Source organism: Condylura cristata, unplaced genomic scaffold, assembly GCF_000260355.1.
Source record: "Condylura cristata isolate star-nosed mole 26May11 unplaced genomic scaffold, ConCri1.0 scaffold00001, whole genome shotgun sequence".
In the NCBI taxonomy this organism is placed as follows: domain Eukaryota; kingdom Metazoa; phylum Chordata; class Mammalia; order Eulipotyphla; family Talpidae; genus Condylura; species Condylura cristata.
The window spans coordinates 82,013,868-82,032,607 of record NW_004567102.1 but is presented as its reverse complement, the minus strand read 5'-3'; the positions used below and the strand labels follow the sequence as shown (position 1 = coordinate 82,032,607).

The 18,740-nt window shown below is 44.7% G+C and overlaps 1 protein-coding gene across 1 annotated transcript in view; it reads left to right on the top strand.

Annotated features, from left to right (window-relative positions):
• Positions 1-18,740, top strand: part of SYNE1 (spectrin repeat containing, nuclear envelope 1) — a 424,261-nt gene that overhangs the window by 230,416 nt on the left and 175,105 nt on the right. Inside the window, exons 64-74 of the mRNA XM_012735121.1 lie at positions 783-938; positions 1,593-1,763; positions 2,328-2,654; positions 4,142-4,294; positions 4,856-5,023; positions 5,884-6,060; positions 8,652-8,798; positions 11,811-11,936; positions 13,081-13,257; positions 14,209-14,474; positions 15,990-18,150. Of these exons, the coding sequence (XP_012590575.1) occupies positions 783-938; positions 1,593-1,763; positions 2,328-2,654; positions 4,142-4,294; positions 4,856-5,023; positions 5,884-6,060; positions 8,652-8,798; positions 11,811-11,936; positions 13,081-13,257; positions 14,209-14,474; positions 15,990-18,150 (4,029 nt within the window). The remainder of the gene's footprint in view (positions 1-782; positions 939-1,592; positions 1,764-2,327; positions 2,655-4,141; positions 4,295-4,855; positions 5,024-5,883; positions 6,061-8,651; positions 8,799-11,810; positions 11,937-13,080; positions 13,258-14,208; positions 14,475-15,989; positions 18,151-18,740) is intronic.

Here is an 18,740-nt window from a genome sequence, read left to right as displayed (position 1 = left end):
GCCCTCTTTAAAAAAAAAATTAAAGTGAAATGTATATAGAAAATTATTCCAACTCAAAGTATACCATTCTTATCAGGTTTTTGTAGCACAATTTTTATGAAGTTGTGTGTGACACATTTTCAAAATTTTATTTCAGAATAAATATATTCTAAGCATAAAACATTCTAAATAAATATATTCACAATTGTTCCCTAATAAGATGATAAATATACAAAATCCTGTTTTTTTCTTGAACTTAAATTAATATATACAAAAATTATCCCATCAAAATCAGATAGTGTTTAATCACATTGCTGTAATGAGTTTTCATGAAGGTTATATGTGATATAGCTTTAAAATTTTATTTTGGCCCTCCCTGGTGGTGCAGGTTAAAGCACAGCACTAAGAAGCTAAAGCCACTTCAGTATGAGTTCGATCCCTGCCCCGGAGGTGACCCACATGGCGCAGCAGACCTCCCCTGACCCGCCCGCTGCTCCCCTCAGCAGTGTACTTCATCGATCTGCCTGTTCTGCTCCCCACTCTGTCTCTGGTGAAGCCTCTCACTGCCCCTGCAGCTCTGGCCTGTTCTCCAGTTCTGTATGCACAAATAAATAAATCTTAAAATTATATTTCAAGAAAAATATCCTAAACAGACATTAAATCTTTTTCTTTTAAACATTTATTTTATTTACTTATACATACAAGAAGAATCATCTTCTCGTAAGATCTAGCTATGTATATTTTTGCCTGGTCCAAGAATGCCTGAGACTGAACCATCCCCCCCCCAACTGACATCATTTCAGAAGTGGCACGAGGAAGTGGCTGCCTACAGAGATGAAGTTGAGGAGGTGGGTGCCCGCGCACAGGAGATCCTGGAGGAGAGCCACGTGAGCAGCCGCACCGGCTGCCAGGCCGCACAGCTGGCATCCAGATACCAGGCCCTTGTCCTCCAAGTGCTGGTGAGTGGGCTGCTGACCCAAGGCTCAGCGTGAGGGCAGTGTTGGGAGTGGCGCAGGATGGAGGAAAGACACCTCAAGGCCAAGTGGAGAGACATCTAGAGGGGCTCACACCTCAGCGAGTGCAGCCCTGTGCCCAGGGCAGTCTCACATCGTGGGATCAGGTCCAAGGGAGGTGGGCAAGTGCATGCAGGGTTGCACATGGCTGGGAGTGGATTGGGATGCAGAATAGTCTGGCACAAGCTAGGGGCAGTGAATAGGGGCTGTTGCCTGCGAGGCTCTGTTGTTCCTGCTGATCTAAAATACCTATCTCTAGTCCTGTTTACACTTAATTATCTGTCCAGGTTGGGGTAGTTGGTTATGCTAATCTGGCCATAATATCTGCCTGCTGTTTTCAGCAGATACCGGTTTTCCAGTATGTTCCTCATGCCAAGACTTTTGTCCTGGTGAGAGGCCCCCTGCCCAACTCTACATTTCACTTTGACCAGAAGGATTTCTGGGCACTGAGACAATATCCCGAAAACAAGGGGGCTGAGGACTTCCATTAATTTCCATTCACACCCTCTCTTCCATTAACTTCCAGAGAGGTGTCTATATAGCACAAATGGCACTTGTCCCGGTCTTTACTTCACTGTTCAACTTTATTTTCTTTCAAAGGAACAAATAAAATTCCTGGAGGAAGAGATCCAGAGCTTGGAGGAATCAGAGTTATCCCTGAGTTCCTACTCGGATTGGTACGGCTCTACTCATAAAAACTTCAAGAATGTAGCTGCCAAAATTGATAAAGTAGATAAAGCCATGATGGGGAAGAAAATGAAGACATTGGAGGTAGGCATGACTGCCTCCCACCTGTCCCCAAGCCCCCCAGAGCTCCTCCAGAGATCTCTCCCTTCCCTGCAGAGCCTGTGGGAGCACAGGTGTCTGGTCTACCTGACTGACGGGTGACTCGTGCTCATCCTTTCATTCCAAAACTAGGTCAGAAAGTCAGTCAGTCCCAGAGCTGGCTTTCACTGATTTGTGCTATCATAGGAACGGCTTAGATGTCACCGCTGACAACATTTTAACTAAATTCCAATTTGACACTTAAATTAAGAGGAAAAATGACTTCACATTGGTGGCACTGTGCGGTGACATGCAGCTCTTACCAGCTCTTTAAGATCATTGCTCAGGATGAGAGAGACATTAACTTCTCTTTAAGTCTTTGATCAGGAAGCGATGTATTGATCAAGACTTTGTAAAGCAATATTGAAATAAAGAAAAGAAAATTTCTGGTACATCAGATTGGTGATTCACGTCAAAGAGGTATTTTAAGGAGTCATATATGGCCTCAGAAACTTTTAAAAGGCAAAAGCAAGATGACCTTGGTGTTGGCTTCCTACTCTCTCTCCTTAGGGTTTGCTCAAAGACATGGAGAAAGGCCACAGTTTGCTGAAATCAGCCCGGGAGAAGGGGGAGCGAGCTCTGAAGTACTTGGAGGATGGTGAAGCAGAGACATTGAGAAAAGAAATCCACGGTCGCGTGGAGCAGTTGAAGGACCTGACCAGCACTGTCCGAAAAGAGCACACAGCCCTGGAGAAAGGCCTCTATCTGGCCAAGGAGTTCTCAGACAAATACAAAGCGCTCGCTCAGTGGGTAGCTGAGTACCAAGGGGTCCTGCAGAGCCCTGAAGATCCCAAGATGGAGTTATATGAGAAAAAAGCTCAGTTATCTAAATACAAGGTAGTATGTGTTTACTCTTGCACGGGTGGGAGGGGTCCTGCCGAGACTAAGTTGGGGGGGGGGGCAGGAGCTCTTGTTTGTGCCACCCCAATGGATGATAGAAAAACAGCCTTAACTCTCTCTCGCAGTGGTGAGAGGTGCGGCTCTTTCTGGCTGGATACACTGCCCTGATCCCTTTTCCACTCCAGAATCCTATTTGCCTGCTAGCAAAGACAGTGTCGTTATAAATAGGAACTAGGCTCTGAGTCCGACCCACTCACAGAGCCCCTTCGGCTCAACCTCCCTGCTTGATCTCACACCTATAGATTTTATCAGTTTCATGCTGAGTCTTCTCGTCTTTTTTCGATACTCCAGGCTTATAAACTGGCCCACGGTTAGCTGAAAATGAAGTTTAGTTAACTAAGAAAATAAGTTCCAGTGAACCAACTATAGATCATACCGTAGACATTAGTTTTTGCAAATATACATAATTGGCTGAAACTGGAGTTATGCTTAATGAAGTCAGAGGAAGCACTGTATGATTTCATTCATCTGGTAGACCTAAAACAAAAGTAGTAAATAAACAAAAGAGAAACTGTCTTTCAGACTATAAAAACAAGTGAATCGTAACCAGAAGGAAAGGGTAAGGGGGTGTGGGTGGATCTGGTGAAGGGGTCAACTGTTCAGTGACAGACGGATGCCAGAATGCAAGTGGTGACCAGGATATAGTCGATACAGACGTGATTTATGAGGCTTTCACCTGCAGCTGGTATCATGTTACAGACCGACGTCACTTCATCAACAAACCCACCAGCTGTTTGCAAAAAGAAAGCTGTGGTGTGTCTATAACTATAGACAGTACAGATACTTTACCCAGTTTTGAAAACAATTAACAAAGGTTGCTTGCAGAATAATCTGTGTTCTACATTTGACCCCAACGACTTAGCCATAGTGAAAGAAGGCCAGTGTGACTGAGGGGTTAGCCTCAGTTTTCCCTGTGGAAAGCGTCTGCTCCTCTAGTCAATAGGCCTGTTCCTGACCTTGGCTTTTCTGCCAGGCGGACCGTGTCTTTGAAGGTGCTTGTAGGAATCGTGCCTCTGTGTATCCTCAGTCTGGCCCAGCAACTTTGCCTTCTAGTTTCACATCTAGCACCAGCTGCAACATATTTCATGAATCAAAATCAAAAGGTAACACCCCACTCCCTGCATTACATGCCACATACCTCTTCTCTGCAGGAGTGAGTGGGAGCCACGAATAGGAACCCAATTTGTTTCGTTTTATTTATTTGCCCTCCCTCCTGCTCCATATGCAGGACATCCTTGTCCGCTGTATGTCAAAACTATGTTAGCCGTCCACAGATCATTCTATTTGATATTTCACACATATTGAATTATAGACAAGGTATCGAAACTTGACTGGAGGTAGATCATCTCCTGGGGCAGAGGTGGAGATTGCCCACCTTGACCCCCCATGTGAACGGGCGCTGTTCTTGCTCTTTGTCGTTCAAGTCCCTCCAACACTCGGTGCTGTCCCATGAGCCCTCGGTCACGTCGGTGCGGGAGAAAGGGGAGGCGCTTCTGGAACTGGTGCAGGATGTTACTTTAAAGGACAAAATAGATGAACTCGAGAGTGACTATCAGGGCCTCTGTGCATCAGCAAAGGTAAGGAGTGGCCAGTAACAAATGTGTTGAATGCTTTTGCTCTCAAAGGGGTGCTGACATTTTGCTCTCAAAACATATTCGAGACTAATATAGGTCTGTATTTTTCCTTTTGACCAGCTGGTCATTTTAAATGGTAAAATGACTGTGTTTTTCTGTTCCTCTTCATTTTCTTTTATTATTAATTTATGCATAGAAGAGCTGAGGTATAGGCCAGAGGTGTGGGGGTGAGTGTGAGAGGATCAACCAGAGATAGAGTGGGGAGCAGAACAGGTGGACTCACCAAAATACACTGCTGAGTGGAGCAGCGGGTGGGCCAGAAGAGGACTGCTGCGCCTTGTCGGTCAGCTCATGCTGGTCTGGGATGGACTCATGCTGCAGTGGCTGGGATCGCTTCAGAGGGCTGAGACTTAATCCCATGAGCCACGAGGAAGACACCCTTCTCACCATTTTCTATGATAAGGGGTTCCATCTGCCCCAGGAGTTGTGCTGAGTTTTTATAAGAAGGTGAAAAATTGAGTAGATTGTTAGAAAGTCACCTGCCGTGGGCACCTGCCTCCGCAGGAGCACGTCTGCAGTCTCGAGGCGAAGGTCAAGGACCATGAAGATTACAACAGTGAGCTCCAGGAGGTGGAAAAGTGGCTGCTGCAGATGTCCGGCAGGCTGGTGGCACCAGACCTCATGGAGACCAGCAGCTTGGAGACCATCACGCAGCAGCTGGCCCACCACAAGGTGCGTCTGGTTCTGCAGAGCTGGAGGCCAAGGGAGCCTGTGTGCTGCACGTGTGTGAGTGTGTGCCCGTGTGCGCCGCGAGCATGTGCCATGAGCACCGTGAGAACGTGCCGTGTGTACTGCGAGAGTGTGCCTGTGGGCTGCACGCCAGTGAGAGTGTGCACACACCTGCTTGTATGTACATTCAACCCTTAATCAAAATCATGTGCTTAGAGAATCAGGGCTGAGTCTCGACAAAGTCTGAGAAATGAGAGCAGTGAATTCAGTGATTAATGAGTGCCCTAGTTGAATCCCGGCATTCAAGTTCTGACTCTATTGTAACATGTTCCGGGATAACAGCTTTTGATCACCAAATTTGATGGTGTCACTACTCCGAGATTTTCTTTATGTTAGAGAAGTGAGCCAAATTTAGGGTACAGGACGGCAGCCAGAAAGCCTGGGTTGTAGCCATGTCCTCCCCTTGCTTACTCAGGATCTTACCTCCGTTCCTGGCCCGCAGGAATACTGATGTGAGCGTTTGTAGACCACATGCTGGTTTTACCACTGATAGGAGGTGTATTTTTAGCAACTCTGTCTACTGCCTGAGAAGTGGCAGATGGCCCATTAAAATGTCTGTCAACTTTCAGTGACCTTAATTTGAAACTGACTTTGAGTTGTTAGGTGATGGATACCTCGAGGTGCCTCTCAGGGAAGCCAGCTAATCTCTCAGTCATCAGCGTTTCCACCTGTCGGAGATAATTTTTATTTAGCAAAGTCTTCATTTAACAGTTAAATGATTGATCTTCCCCCTTTCTGTTTGATCAGTAGGTTAATTAAAAACAAAACATTAAATTACACGAGCACTGTGTATTATTTTGTAGGCCATGATGGAAGAAATTGCAGGTTTTGAAGATCGTTTGGACAACCTTAAAATGAAAGGTGACAATTTGATTAGTCAGTGCGCAGACCACCTGCAAGCCAAGCTTAAACAAAATGTGCACGCACACCTGCAGGGCACGAAGGACAGCTACTCTGCCATCTGCAGCACAGCTCAGAGGGTGAGTGCTTCGGAAGGTTCTAGAAGGCTGACAAGTGGGAGAAAGGTTGTGCAATGTAGAAGCTTTTTTTAAAAACTCATTATTTATGCATATAAAAACTGGGGTATAGACCAGAGGTGCAGGAGTGAGAGGATTCCCCAGAGACAGAGTGGGGAGCAGTACAGGCAGATGGACTGAAATCCACTGCTGAGGGGAGCAGCGAGGAGACAGGAGAAGTCTGCTGTGCCCTGTGGGTCAGCTCCCTGAAATCAAATTCTTGCTGCAGCAGCTGCCTATAGCTTCATAGTGCTGAGACTGAACCCCTTGCACCACCAGGGAGGCCCCAATATAGAAGTGTTTAGAATTAGTAATGATGCTTCAGTCATTGGGTTAGCTTTGATATGTGTCCAGATAAGAGCTGGAGGATTGATTTCACAGTCTTCGTTAACAAAGAACTAGCATGTTTTGCATTTGATCGATGTGAGGAAGCAGTACATTTCAGATACTCAGTTTTGCCTCATCCCTTTATGACATCAAGTGATGATGAAAATTAAAAGAAGATTATCTGATTTTTATCTGCACCACTGTCCTTCTTTCTAGATTGCCTTTTGTTCCTTAAAGCCAAATAAGTTTCTTTAGTAATTTCGCAATCATTATCTTCTCTTTAACTGTGCAGCCTTGAGCCTCTCCACCATGCAATAAATTTCTCATTTTCAACTTGCATTGGGATGACCCCCTATTTATTCTTATTACAAGCAGAGCTAAAAAGATAAAAATGTATTATGTTCTTTATCATTTCTGAAAATCTGAAGTAGGAGGCTCAGATTTTTGAAGTATGAGGTTTTTTAATGCACTTGATAGAAATTGAGAAAAGCAGCAAGCACAGATTTTGAGTTAGCACATCCATGAGAATATGTCCACTAGCACAGTATCATTTATGTTGTAGACATAAGTTTAAGGTGAAAATGAATTATATTTTTAATAAAAATTGAGCAAAATCAATGGGTTTCTTTTACTTTAGGATTTTTTTTAAAGATTTATTTATGCATATAGAACTAAGTTACAGGCCAGAGGTGCAGGGGCGGTGAGAGGATTCACCAGAGACAAGAGTGGGGAGCAGAACAGGCAAATCAACCAAAGTACATTGCTAAGGGGAGCAGCAGGCGAGACAGGAGAGGTCTGCTGCGCCCTGTGGGTCAGCTCCCTGGTTGGGGATCGAACTCCTGCTGAAATGGTTGCAGTTAGCTTCACAGTGCTGTGCTTTAATGCATTGTGCCAACAGGGAGGGCCCTATTTTAGAATTTTTAAATGATATTGAAAAAATCCATGGGTTTGTTACTGGGCGAGCCAGGAAGAACTGGAGATGACAAGTGACTGGGGAGAATGGTCTGTGTGCCTCATGATAATAAAAACTATGCTGAGTGTCATTAGTTAGCTCCCAAAGGCTTGGAAAACTGTGTCTATCGAACAGCTTTCAAGAAGCAATAAGAAAGAGGGGCAAAGGCTTCTAACAAAAGTTACAAATGATGACAAGGGGGTGAAGGCAAGAAGGCAAAGGCAAGGGATGGTTGAGGTGCTCATGCATTGCTTCATGCCAGAGAGGTTTGCTCAGTGCTGGCTTCGTAGGGTTATTGCCCAGGCATTTAAAGCATTTAAATCGCAAATTGCTTTTTTGGTCATCACTGCTAATTGTTAAAAGACAAATACATGATTCGATAGTAACTTCTATAACAGCAGGTGAAACTGGAAACGTAGCAGAACCTCCTACTTCAGATTTTCAGAAATGATAGAGAGCATAATACATGTTTAACTTTTTAGCTCTGCTTGGAGTAAGAATAAATAGGAGGTCATCCCAGTGCAAGTTGAAAATGAGAAATTTAGCCGACTACAGAGACAATCCAATGGTTCTTTTGTCTCAATAATGAAGTCAAAATAGTCTCATTTACTTCATTGTTTGAACAGACTCTTTTGCTAAGAAAACATAATTGGTTTATTTCATCTTGATTTTTAAGAAGAAACATAAAACTCCCAGTATGTATCTATGTATGTATAAAATGCCGCTTAGTTGAGTTGAAGGTTAAGTTGATGGACAAAGCAGAAAATGCTTGGATTATTCTAGAACATCTTCCTGGGACTCAGTTTCTAAAATGAAATGAGGGCACCAAGCTCTTCTGTCCCTCATGCATTCAGCTCAAATGTGACCCTACCCCCCAAAAGGAGAAGCGTTTCAGATAGAGAAATCTTCGTGGTTATGTTTTCATAATATGGTGTTCGATTTCTGTTTCAGGTTTCTAGCTTAAACAAAAAGTGCAATATTTGTGTCAAATTGGGGAAAGCTACAAAAACTCTGATTTGACCCTTTACTCCAAAGATTGTATGTATGATGGCACATTTCCAGTACCATAACCTCCTCCTCTAATAATATTGCACGTAGGTTGTGGGTGGAGAACTTAGAATCTAGGAGAGCCACTGCAATATTTTGGAACATTTTTATAATCACCTTAGATATGTTTCTAGGGTTGGGTAGAGGGGGTGGGTGTTTCTTTGCATTCCAGAGATGGTTACAGACAGATAAAAGAGCTTCATAACCACAACGGGTTGTTTTTTCTCAGGTGTACCAGAGTTTGGAACACGAACTTCAAAAGCATGTCAGCCGGCAGGACACCCTGCAGCAGTGCCAGGCGTGGCTTTCTGCTGTCCAACCTGATGTCAAGCCCAGCCCGCACCCACCTCTAAGCAGGGCTGAAGCCGTGAAGCAGGTGAGACTCCTCAGAGTTGGTTCAGCCACACCCTCAGTGAGCACATGCTCGGTACCCATCACGTGCTGCTCCTGGGAAAGACAAGTGTGGTGACGGGCGGCTTCATCAGGGAGACAGACACCATCCTGAGGGACAAGCTAGGGGACAGACAGTGTGATGTGGCAGCCAGGAAGTCCACTCAAGGGGGTGACTTCATTCTCTGAGCTTCCGTATTCTGAAATGTAAAATGATGATAGTAAGCATCCTTTCTGCAAGCTTATAAGACTATGAAGAAATTCAAATCCCACATCACAATGTAATGGTTTATGAACAGAAAACCTCACATTCTGTTATTTTTTTGGAGGGCACAGAGCAAGGTACTTAAAAAATAATGACTGAATGCAATGCCAGTTGTCTTCATGTGAAAACCACCTATGGCATACAAGCATAGCATCATCCACATGCTTAAAATATTGTTGCTGCCACAAACAGAGAAATTAAGAATATTAAATAGCTTATTGTTATTACTACTACTACGGTGGTAGCATTGGCTTACATCTCTGCGCGTGATTCAGAAGCCGAGGATCACACCTCCTCGGACGATGCCCGCACCACCCCACCACCCGGGCGCCCTCAGCTCCCCACTGACGTCCGTCGGGCCTCCTCCCTTCATGCTTCTTCCTCCCACTCCGCATCCTGTAGCCCAGTTCCACAGTTAGATTTCCGGACTTTGTGATTGGTTTGGTTTTGCCTGACCCTTTGCTTTGCTTCTCTGTACTTCACACATAAATGACACCAGTCAATATTCTGCTTTCTTTCTGACTTCTTCCACTTAGCATCGTCTCTTCCAATCCCATCCTGTGGTTGAAAATGGCAACAGCATGTATTTTTTATAGCTTAGTAGTATTTCGCGGTGTACATGTCCCTATCTCCCTCGTTCCTTTGTCCTTGGTTGTTGGTTGTTTTCATAACTTGGCTATTATCAGTGGTGCTGTGTGAACACAGCAGCTATCCCGTGAATTACTTTTATTCTCCAGGTAGATGCCTAAGAGTGGAATTGCTGACGTGTGCTAGACCTCTTTTTAACCTATTGAGAAACCTCCACGTGGTTTCCATAGGGACGGGGTCTCTCCACACAGTCACCAACAGTGTACAATGGTCCCTTGAAGTGATTTTTGTCCTGAGCAGCTCTGCGCAGGTGAGAGGAATTGGCTGTACAGGCTATTGCTGCTAGATAGGAAGCAGCAATATTTAACAGATAACTCCTTTTTTTAAACGTAAACTGAGATGACATAATCTACTTCTCCTCTCATCCACACAGAGAAGTGTCCTCCCAGTTTGCCCCCAAAGAACACTTTCTGATCTCAGTGATTTACATTAGTTCTCATGAAGTGTTTCATGAAAGTGCACATATTAAACCCGATGAAGAATAGGATCAGGGCAAGTGAACCCTCGTTTCCCCTTGGATCAAGAACAACGCATGCACACTATGTCGAATGTTTTCATCTGGCCGGGGAACATCCCGGATGAGTCCTTGTGTTGTGGATATTTCTTGCAATGTGTCGTTATGTAAAATAACCCAAATGAAAGCTTGATTTTTCTCCTTTGTTATAAAAAAGTGAATTAAAAGTTAGAGAAAGAAAAATAGCATTAATCCCCATGACCTTTTTCTAGAACAGGGTTCCCTACACCTTCCTCACCTAGCTGTAGGTGCAGGAGGACATCTTCCCTCCTCAGGGTCTAGAATCGATGACTGCGAAGTACCCTGCACTTCCATTCAGTGTCCCTGAGTGGTCTGGCCCCCTTCAGAAAGGAGCTGTAGAAGAAGCACATTCAAGTGCACATTCAGCAATGCCTGAAGATCTTTGGCTACCCCAGATGGGACTGGTGGGGTGCAACTGGCATAGAACAGATAAAGGCCAGGATACAGCTAATTGGCCTGCAGTGCACAAGGACAGCCCCCCACTGCGAAGAATTATTTGGCTTCAGATTACAGGTGCTGAGGCCAAGGAGCTCTGAAATGGAGGCATCTACCCCACAAAGACAGAGGCGTGGTCATCCCCCTGATGTGCTCCAGGGTTTGGCCCCTGCCTGCCTCCTGGACCTCGGCTCCTTCCTGAAACAGCTGCTTCAGCCACGGGCCTCTGATTTGCTGTCCCCACCCCCACCCTACCCTGCCTGGAATGTTCTAACCCTGTGAGAGCTTGCCCTCTCCCTGAGTTCAAGGCTAGTCCACAGGAAGGTCTTGGGGCATGTGCTTCCCAAGTAGCTGCTTCCTCGTCACACTCTGCTACATGGTGGTCATCACCACAGACACACACACATGTCAGTTTGTCTTGGGAAATGCTATATGTCTCTCTCCTAGGACTGTGAGTACTGGGGGAACCAGGGTTTTGTTGTTTGTTGAGGGCTCTGCTTTATGGCCAGTATCTAAACCAGCCTGCGTAGACTCTTGAGCATCTGCAGAGAAACACATCGCTCTGTGTTCCTGTGTCTGGGGTTCCCCGTTAATACCCTTCTTGGGCTTCTGGAAAGAAAGGACCACTGCACGACTTTCTGCAAAGAACAAGACCAGGCTCCTCATGTTAACTGCTCTCCAGTGTTGCCCCCATACGTCTCTTTCCTTTGTCTCTGATCATGCAAAAACCTATTAAGGAGCAACCAGAGTAGGCTAGAGTCTTTCTCGGAAATGCAAAACAAGCAAGGATGTGACTAGAGACTCTGAGAAGGCTGTAGAAGTTTCTTGGGTGTTCCCCTTCCCCAGACCAGACTTTTTTCATTACCATGATGTGTAGCTGGTGGACAGATGTCTCCCAGTCCTTCTGTTTTTAATTTTTTCCTATGAGTCACTAATAGACATCCTTTACAACAGTGTTGATAATACTGGGCATAGCAAAATTATTTTTGAAATGTCAGCAAAATATTACAAAGGGTAGCTGTCTACATAGAACATGCACCTTTTTCTCTTTGAAAGCTGTGATTTTTTTTCTGATTTTTGTTGTTGTTGTTGTTGTTGTTGTTGTTGTTAAACAGGTTAAACACTTCAGAGCTTTGCAGGAGCAGGCAAGGACCTATTTAGATCTCCTTTGTTCCATGTGTGATTTGTCAAACCCTTCAGTGAAAACCACAGCAAAAGACATTCAACAAACAGAGCAAATGGTAAGGAAACAAAGAAAAATGAAATCACATGTGGACTGATCAGCTTTATTATATTCTCTTGCTTGGACGTTACTTGTGAGGTGTAAAGAAAATATCTCCTGGGATGACTCTTGCTATAATGCTTCTATAGTCTTTGGGCACAGTATGATTTCTAATGTACATTAAAATTTGAAAAAGACCCAAAAATAGATGAAGTGTGGCAATGAGTTCCTGCAGTACCGGTCCACAGCAGCAGGCGGCAGCATGGGGCCCGTATAGCTGCCACTTTTGCTTCAAGCTCTCAAACGAACATGTTTGAGTTTAAAGGGAAAATAAGACATGGTGCTGGTATTTAATTAATTATTCACAGAATAGTCCAGTGAAATAGTCCAAAGAAGGAATGTTCTTCACTTTCTTACTACCAAGCACATCTTTCCACAAATCCTTGTAAAGAAATGGCACCCCATATTCTTTTCATAGAAATGACCTGGTGGGCCCTCCCTGGTGGCGGAGGCGGATAAGGTGCAACACTTCAAGCGAGCCACAGCTGCCTCAGTGTAAATGCGATCCCGGTCCCAGAGGTGACCCACATGGCATGGCAGACCTCTCCTGGTCTGCCTACTGCTCCCCTCGGCAGTGTACTCCATCAGTCTGCCTATTCTGCTCCCCACTCTGTCTCTGGTGAATCCTCTCACTGCCCCTGCACCTCTGGCCTGTACCCCAGTTCTGTATGCATGAATAAATCTTAAAAAAAAAAAAATGACCTAGTGAAATAAATGGCATGGCTTCGCACCCAGTGAGATAGACCTAGAGTACAGCTAAAACCTTGATAACTTAGCATCTTACAAGCAGTATCAACAAATGCATAATAGAGAATATATCTTTCCTAATGAACTCCAGGTGGAACAGGTGTGCCAACCTAAGCACCCAAATCAAATAACCAGCAGGGCAACTTTTGGCCCAGTGGATGGTTAAAACTCTTGCATCACGCCACTGACTGAAACCATCTGGCATGTCTTCCACATTTAAGTCTGTAGACAACCTAAATATCAAAAAAGCATCTGCTTTTCATGTGCCAGCCCGGGGATCTGGACTGGTGGGAGATCCCTGGAGTGCACAAATCCTTGTCTGTCGTGGCTCACCCTTGCGTCTGTGTTTTCTCAAGATTGAACAAAGGCTTGTCCAGGCACAGAATGTAACTCAGGGCTGGGAAGAAATCAAGCACATGAAGGCAGAGCTTTGGATTTACCTCCAGGATGCCGACCAGCAGCTGCAGAATATGAAGAGGAGGCACTCAGAGCTGGAGCTTAACATTGCCCAGAACATGGTTTCCCAAGTCAAGGTAGGCGTTAGGGCCCCTGCAGGGAAGATAAAGAGGGGCAAGGCAGGTGGGGGTGTCAGTCCTGAAACTTGAGCATCCATATTGAAGGAAAAGGGTAAAGTCAAAGCAACCTTTATTTCATGCCAGACAGGGACGAATCAGAAAGTAGCCCTCAAATACTCTCTTAGAGCTCCCATTGGGCCCTGGCATCAAAGAACATTCGCTCTGTAGTTTGTTCCTAAGCTAAACAGCTGTGCTTTAGCTGACAGAGTTAGGTTATGCCACTAATATAGTCCTATCAGGTATTCGTTTTCCATCACATTTGTGTGAATGCTGTAGAATTCAAAACGCACCAGTTAATTATTCTGAATGTAATTACTTTTGATGGAATTAAAGTGTAGTAAAATGTATGTTGTGGTATCAATCTAATCAGGAATATGATTCACACATGAAATTTAATAGAAAATTTTTAGGAGTAGGTTAACTTGACTAGACCCTGTACCAGCATTTTAACAAACTTTGATTCATTTTTTTCTCTTTGTTCATAAGTCACTTAAGTTTTTTACTGAAATATCATTTGTCTATGAGGAAAAAAAAATGGCGATGACATAAACTTGCTATTCTCTGTCAATGAAGTGAAGTTTAAATTTTTGAGGAACTTTAAAGATGGCCCTTTAAGATAAAATACTTTTTTCCTTAGTGACCAGAGTGTTGCTCTACATTCACCAGCTCTCCTTTATACTTTTCAAATCACACAAAGATGCCACAGCTCCCTTTGTCTCTTGTGCATGTGGAGATGTGTAGCCTCGAGTGGTGTGGTGACGTTTACACGTCTGTGCCTCATGGGTCATTTCCTGTGTGCTCTTCAGTGCTTAGAGGGCGTCTGTCTGGGCCAGACCCTCTCCTCCCCATTGCCATCTGGGGGTTCAGCACATTGAAGGTCTTTATTTTACCCTTGTTGTTATCCTTTAGGATTTTGTGAAAAAACTACAGTGCCAGCAGGCTTCTGTGAGTGCCCTCACACAGAAGGTGAATAAGTTAACCAAGAAGCAGGAATCTCCTGAACACAAGGAAATAAAGCACCTGCAGGACCAGTGGGAGGCGCTGCAGCTCCAGTACACCACCCTGTGTGAACAGAGGGAAGAGGGTCTGCAGAGAACCAGGGACTACCATGACTGCATGAGCGTCGTGGAAGGTTTTTTAGAGAAATTCACAATGGAGTGGGACAACTTGGCCAGGTAACAGCGATTCTCTAGTGTGTCACCAAAACGCTACGCCACACATTTTTAATTTCTACAAACACTTAAGAAGTTTTACATTTTTAATGTTGATTGTCTTCATTATTAACATTAAGCAGGCATTACTCAGGATCTGATGTTGTCATCTGGATGCAATCCCATGGTGTGGGTAAAAAAGGAAAGGTTTGAAAACAAACATTTGTTAACTGTGACCTCAAAGAGGGTTCCAAAGACTGACTCTATGACTTCGAAGAATATCACAGAAGTATTTCTAGTTTTGTTTACCAGTTATGGGACTGACATCTGTGAATTCATGATGTAAATTCACAGAAATGAATCTTTCATGGATCTTTATGTTCTGGAAGTTTCTTGTCAGTTCTGTAAACTACTACATTCTTTGTAATTTGAGTTTTGTGTTGTACTGTGGTGTTCTAGAAAGTAGTTAACAATTTAAATTTAGTTAATGCAAGTCCTTTGTGAATCTGTAGTAAGTGGACTCCTCTTAACTTCTTTGAAAAGTAAACGTTCCCTTGCATACTCTGTCATCATATGGAAATCTTTCTACACTTATGATCACTATCTTGGTCAAAACCTGTACTTCATCTGTTCATATTTTTAAATTCATTATTCTAAGGGTAGCTAAGCATACTCAAGGTTCTTGGAGGAAGTACACTACTTTCTGATTGACTTACACTACCTTTCCTTGATGCTCTTCATTTTACTCATCTTGAGGGTAATTCAGTCAACATCAGCCCAAACCCATATTTCTGGCTACATTGGGCACCTCCATCTGGTTGACCTATAAGCACCTTTGTTTGTTTGTCTCAAACAAACTTATCCTACTGTCTCCTAGTCATATTCCTCTGACTTTACAACTGGATGTCTTGTAAGTAAAAGAAAGTATGGTATTCTGTATTCTCATGACTGCATTGTAGATCAAAGGAGGATTAAAGTTCTTTCCTATTGTAAAGAAAGTTCACCCCTATTGTAAAGGTAAACCAAACTGATCTGATAGGGACACTGTGTCTTATAGGTTGTATTCTGTAGTTCTGTGTTGTTTCGTGGGGCTTCTGCCCATAGGAAAACACAGAAACCAAAGGTCACCCAGTAAGTTCTTTAAGTGTTATTTTCAAGAATGAAGCAATTTAATGCTTCTCAATGTTTAGTGTTTCTACAAATCACACAGGTATCTCATCAATATCCAAATTCTATTCAGTTGATAAGACCAGAGGAAGTTAAGCACACATGTCATATGTGGTTAGAGGGCAACATTTACCAGAAGAAGAGTAGAGAAAGAGTATCAAGACAGTCTGATTCAGTTCACTTCCAATACAGAAATAAATGGGTCTTGTGTTCCATAGTAATCGTAGCATCTCTGCCAGTAAGCCATGAATGGAGCAATTCACAATGATCCCACTTAGAGAAAATGGTGAGATGACATCTACATGGTATGAACAAATACTGGTCTGGACTAACTAAAATCACTTGCTTTTATGTCTATCAATGTATCTTCAGAACCGACGCAGAGAGCACAGCCACTCATTTGGAAGCGCTGAAAACGTTAGCATTGTCCTTGCAGGAGAGAAAGCAGGCTATCGAAGATCTGAAGGCTCAAAAGCAAAAAATGATAGAACATCTGAACTTAGATGATAAAGAGTTAGTCAAAGAGCAAACACATCACCTTGAACAACGTTGGTTTCAGCTTGAGGACCTAGTTCAACGGAAAATCCAAGTGTCGGTCACCAATTTGGAGGAGTTAAATGTGGTGCGGTCAAGATTTCAGGAGCTGATGGAGTGGGCTGAAGAGCAGCAACCCAACATAGCTGAGGCTCTTCAGCAGAGTCCCCCACCAGAGATGGCCCAGAGCCTCCTCATGGACCATCTCACCATTTGCAGTGAACTGGAGAACAAACAGATGCTCCTGAAGTCAGTCACCAAGGACGCTGACAGGGTGATGGCTGACCTGGGGCTCAACGAGCGGAAGGTCATCCAGAAGGCTCTGTCTGAGGCACAAAAGCATGTGAACTGTGTCAGCGACTTAGTGGGCCAGAGACGCAAGTACTTAAACAAGGCCTTGTCTGAGAAAACCCAGTTTCTCATGGCGGTGTTCCAGGCAACCAGCCAAATCCAGCAACATGAGCGAAAGATGATGTTCCGAGAGCACATTTGCCTGTTACCAGAAGATGTGAGCAAGCAAGTGAAAACATGTAAGAGCGCACAGGCCAGCCTCAAAACGTACCAAAATGAAGTCACAGGGCTGTGGGCCCAGGGGCGGGAGTTAATGAAGGAAATCACTGAACAGGAGAAGGGGGAAGTGCTGAGTAAGCTTCAGGAACTGCAGGGTGTCTATGATGCTGTTTTACAAAAGTGTAGCCACCGGCTGCAAGAACTAGAGAAAAGTTTAGTTTCTAGGAAGCATTTTAAGGAAGATTTTGATAAAGCATGTCACTGGTTAAAGCAAGCCGATATTGTTACGTTTCCGGAAATCAACCTAATGAACGAGAGTTCTGAGCTTCATACACAACTGGCCAAGTACCAACAGATTCTTGAGCAATCTCCAGAATATGAAAATCTCCTCCTTACACTGCAGAGAACAGGGCAGGCCCTCTTACCATCGCTGAATGAAGTCGACCATTCCTACCTCCACGATAAACTCCATGGCCTGCCCCAGCAATTCAATGTCATCGTCGCCTTGGCCAAAGACAAGTTCTATAAAGTCCAAGAAGCAATCCTTGCCCGGAAAGAATATGCTTCCTTGATCGAGTTGACCACTCAGTCTCTGCGTGAACTGGAAGACCAGTTCTTGAAGATGAGAAAGGTTCCCGCCAAGCTGATGGTGGAGGAGGCTGTGTCTCTGCAGGATGATTGCAGAGCGCTGCTGGGAGAGGTGGTTGGCCTGGGGGAAGCAGTGGATGAGCTGAACCAGAAGAAAGAGGGTTTTCGCAGCACCGGTCAGCCCTGGCACCCAGACCAGATGCTGCACGTTGTCACCCTGTACCACAGGCTCAAGAGGCAGACTGAGCAAAGGGTCGGCTTACTGGAAGACACGACCAGCGCGTATCAGGAACACAGAAAGATGTGCGACCAACTGCAAAAACAACTGGGAGCCGTGAAGACAGAACAATCCGAACTGAATGAGCAGACACTCCCTGCAGAGGAGAAGCTCAAGATCTACCACGCGCTGGCAGGGAGCCTCCAGGACTCGGGCATTCTACTGAAACGTGTGACCGTGCATCTGGAAGACCTGGTTCCACACCTCGACCCCGCGGCCTACGAGGCAGCCAAGCATCAGATCCAGGCTTGGCAGGAGGAGCTGAAGCTGCTGACGTCTGTCATCGGTGAGACAGTGACCGAGTGTGAGGGCCGCATGGTGCAGAGCATCGACTTCCAGACGGAGATGAGTCGCTCGCTGGACTGGCTGCGGGGCGTGAAGGCCGAGCTGAGGGGGCCACTGAGCCTGGACCTCAATCTGCAGGACATCCAGGAGGAGATCAGGAAGATCCAGATTCATCAGGAAGAGGTCCAGTCCAGCCTGCGGATCATGAACGCGCTCAGCATCAAGGAGAAGGAGAAGTTCAGCAAAGCCAAGGAGCTCATCTCTGCAGACTTAGAGCACACGCTGGCCGAGCTCGCTGAGCTGGAGGGCGACATCCAGGAAGCGCTCTGCGCCAGGCAGGTGGGTACAGCCACACCTTGCTTTTCCTTCCCTCCCTCTCTTATTGGTAAACACGTGTGGGAGAAATTTCTGTTTCTCTCTCTCTCTCTCTCTCTCTCTCTCTCTCTGTGTCTTCTTTCTCTGCCTGTCTCTCTCTCTCTCTCTGTCTTCTCTCTCTCTCTGTCTCTCTCTGTCTTCTCTCTCTCTGTCTCTCTGTCTGTCTCTCTGTCTCTCTCTGTCTCTGTCTGTCTCTCTCTCTCTGTCTCTCTCTGTCTCCTTGTCTCTCTCTCTTTCTTTCTTTTTTTTGGTTAGAATTGCTTCCTTAAATAATATAAATAATTTTTCCACTTGAGCTCACTTCTCACAATGACATAAAAGGATGTTTTTATTGTTGATGGGTGTGGTTTTCACTTTATGTGATTTCTATTTTGACATTGCCTGATCAGTACAACAGGAATACCTTAGCTCTCCCTCACCTTTAGCAGACATTTATTATAATAAGTGGCAGAACACCATTAAGGCTACATCTTAGCACATCTGTAATAAAATTAATTAATTAACAATGAAAAAAGAGGGGTGTCTGTTTTAAAGTGTGAACCTGCATTTCTGTG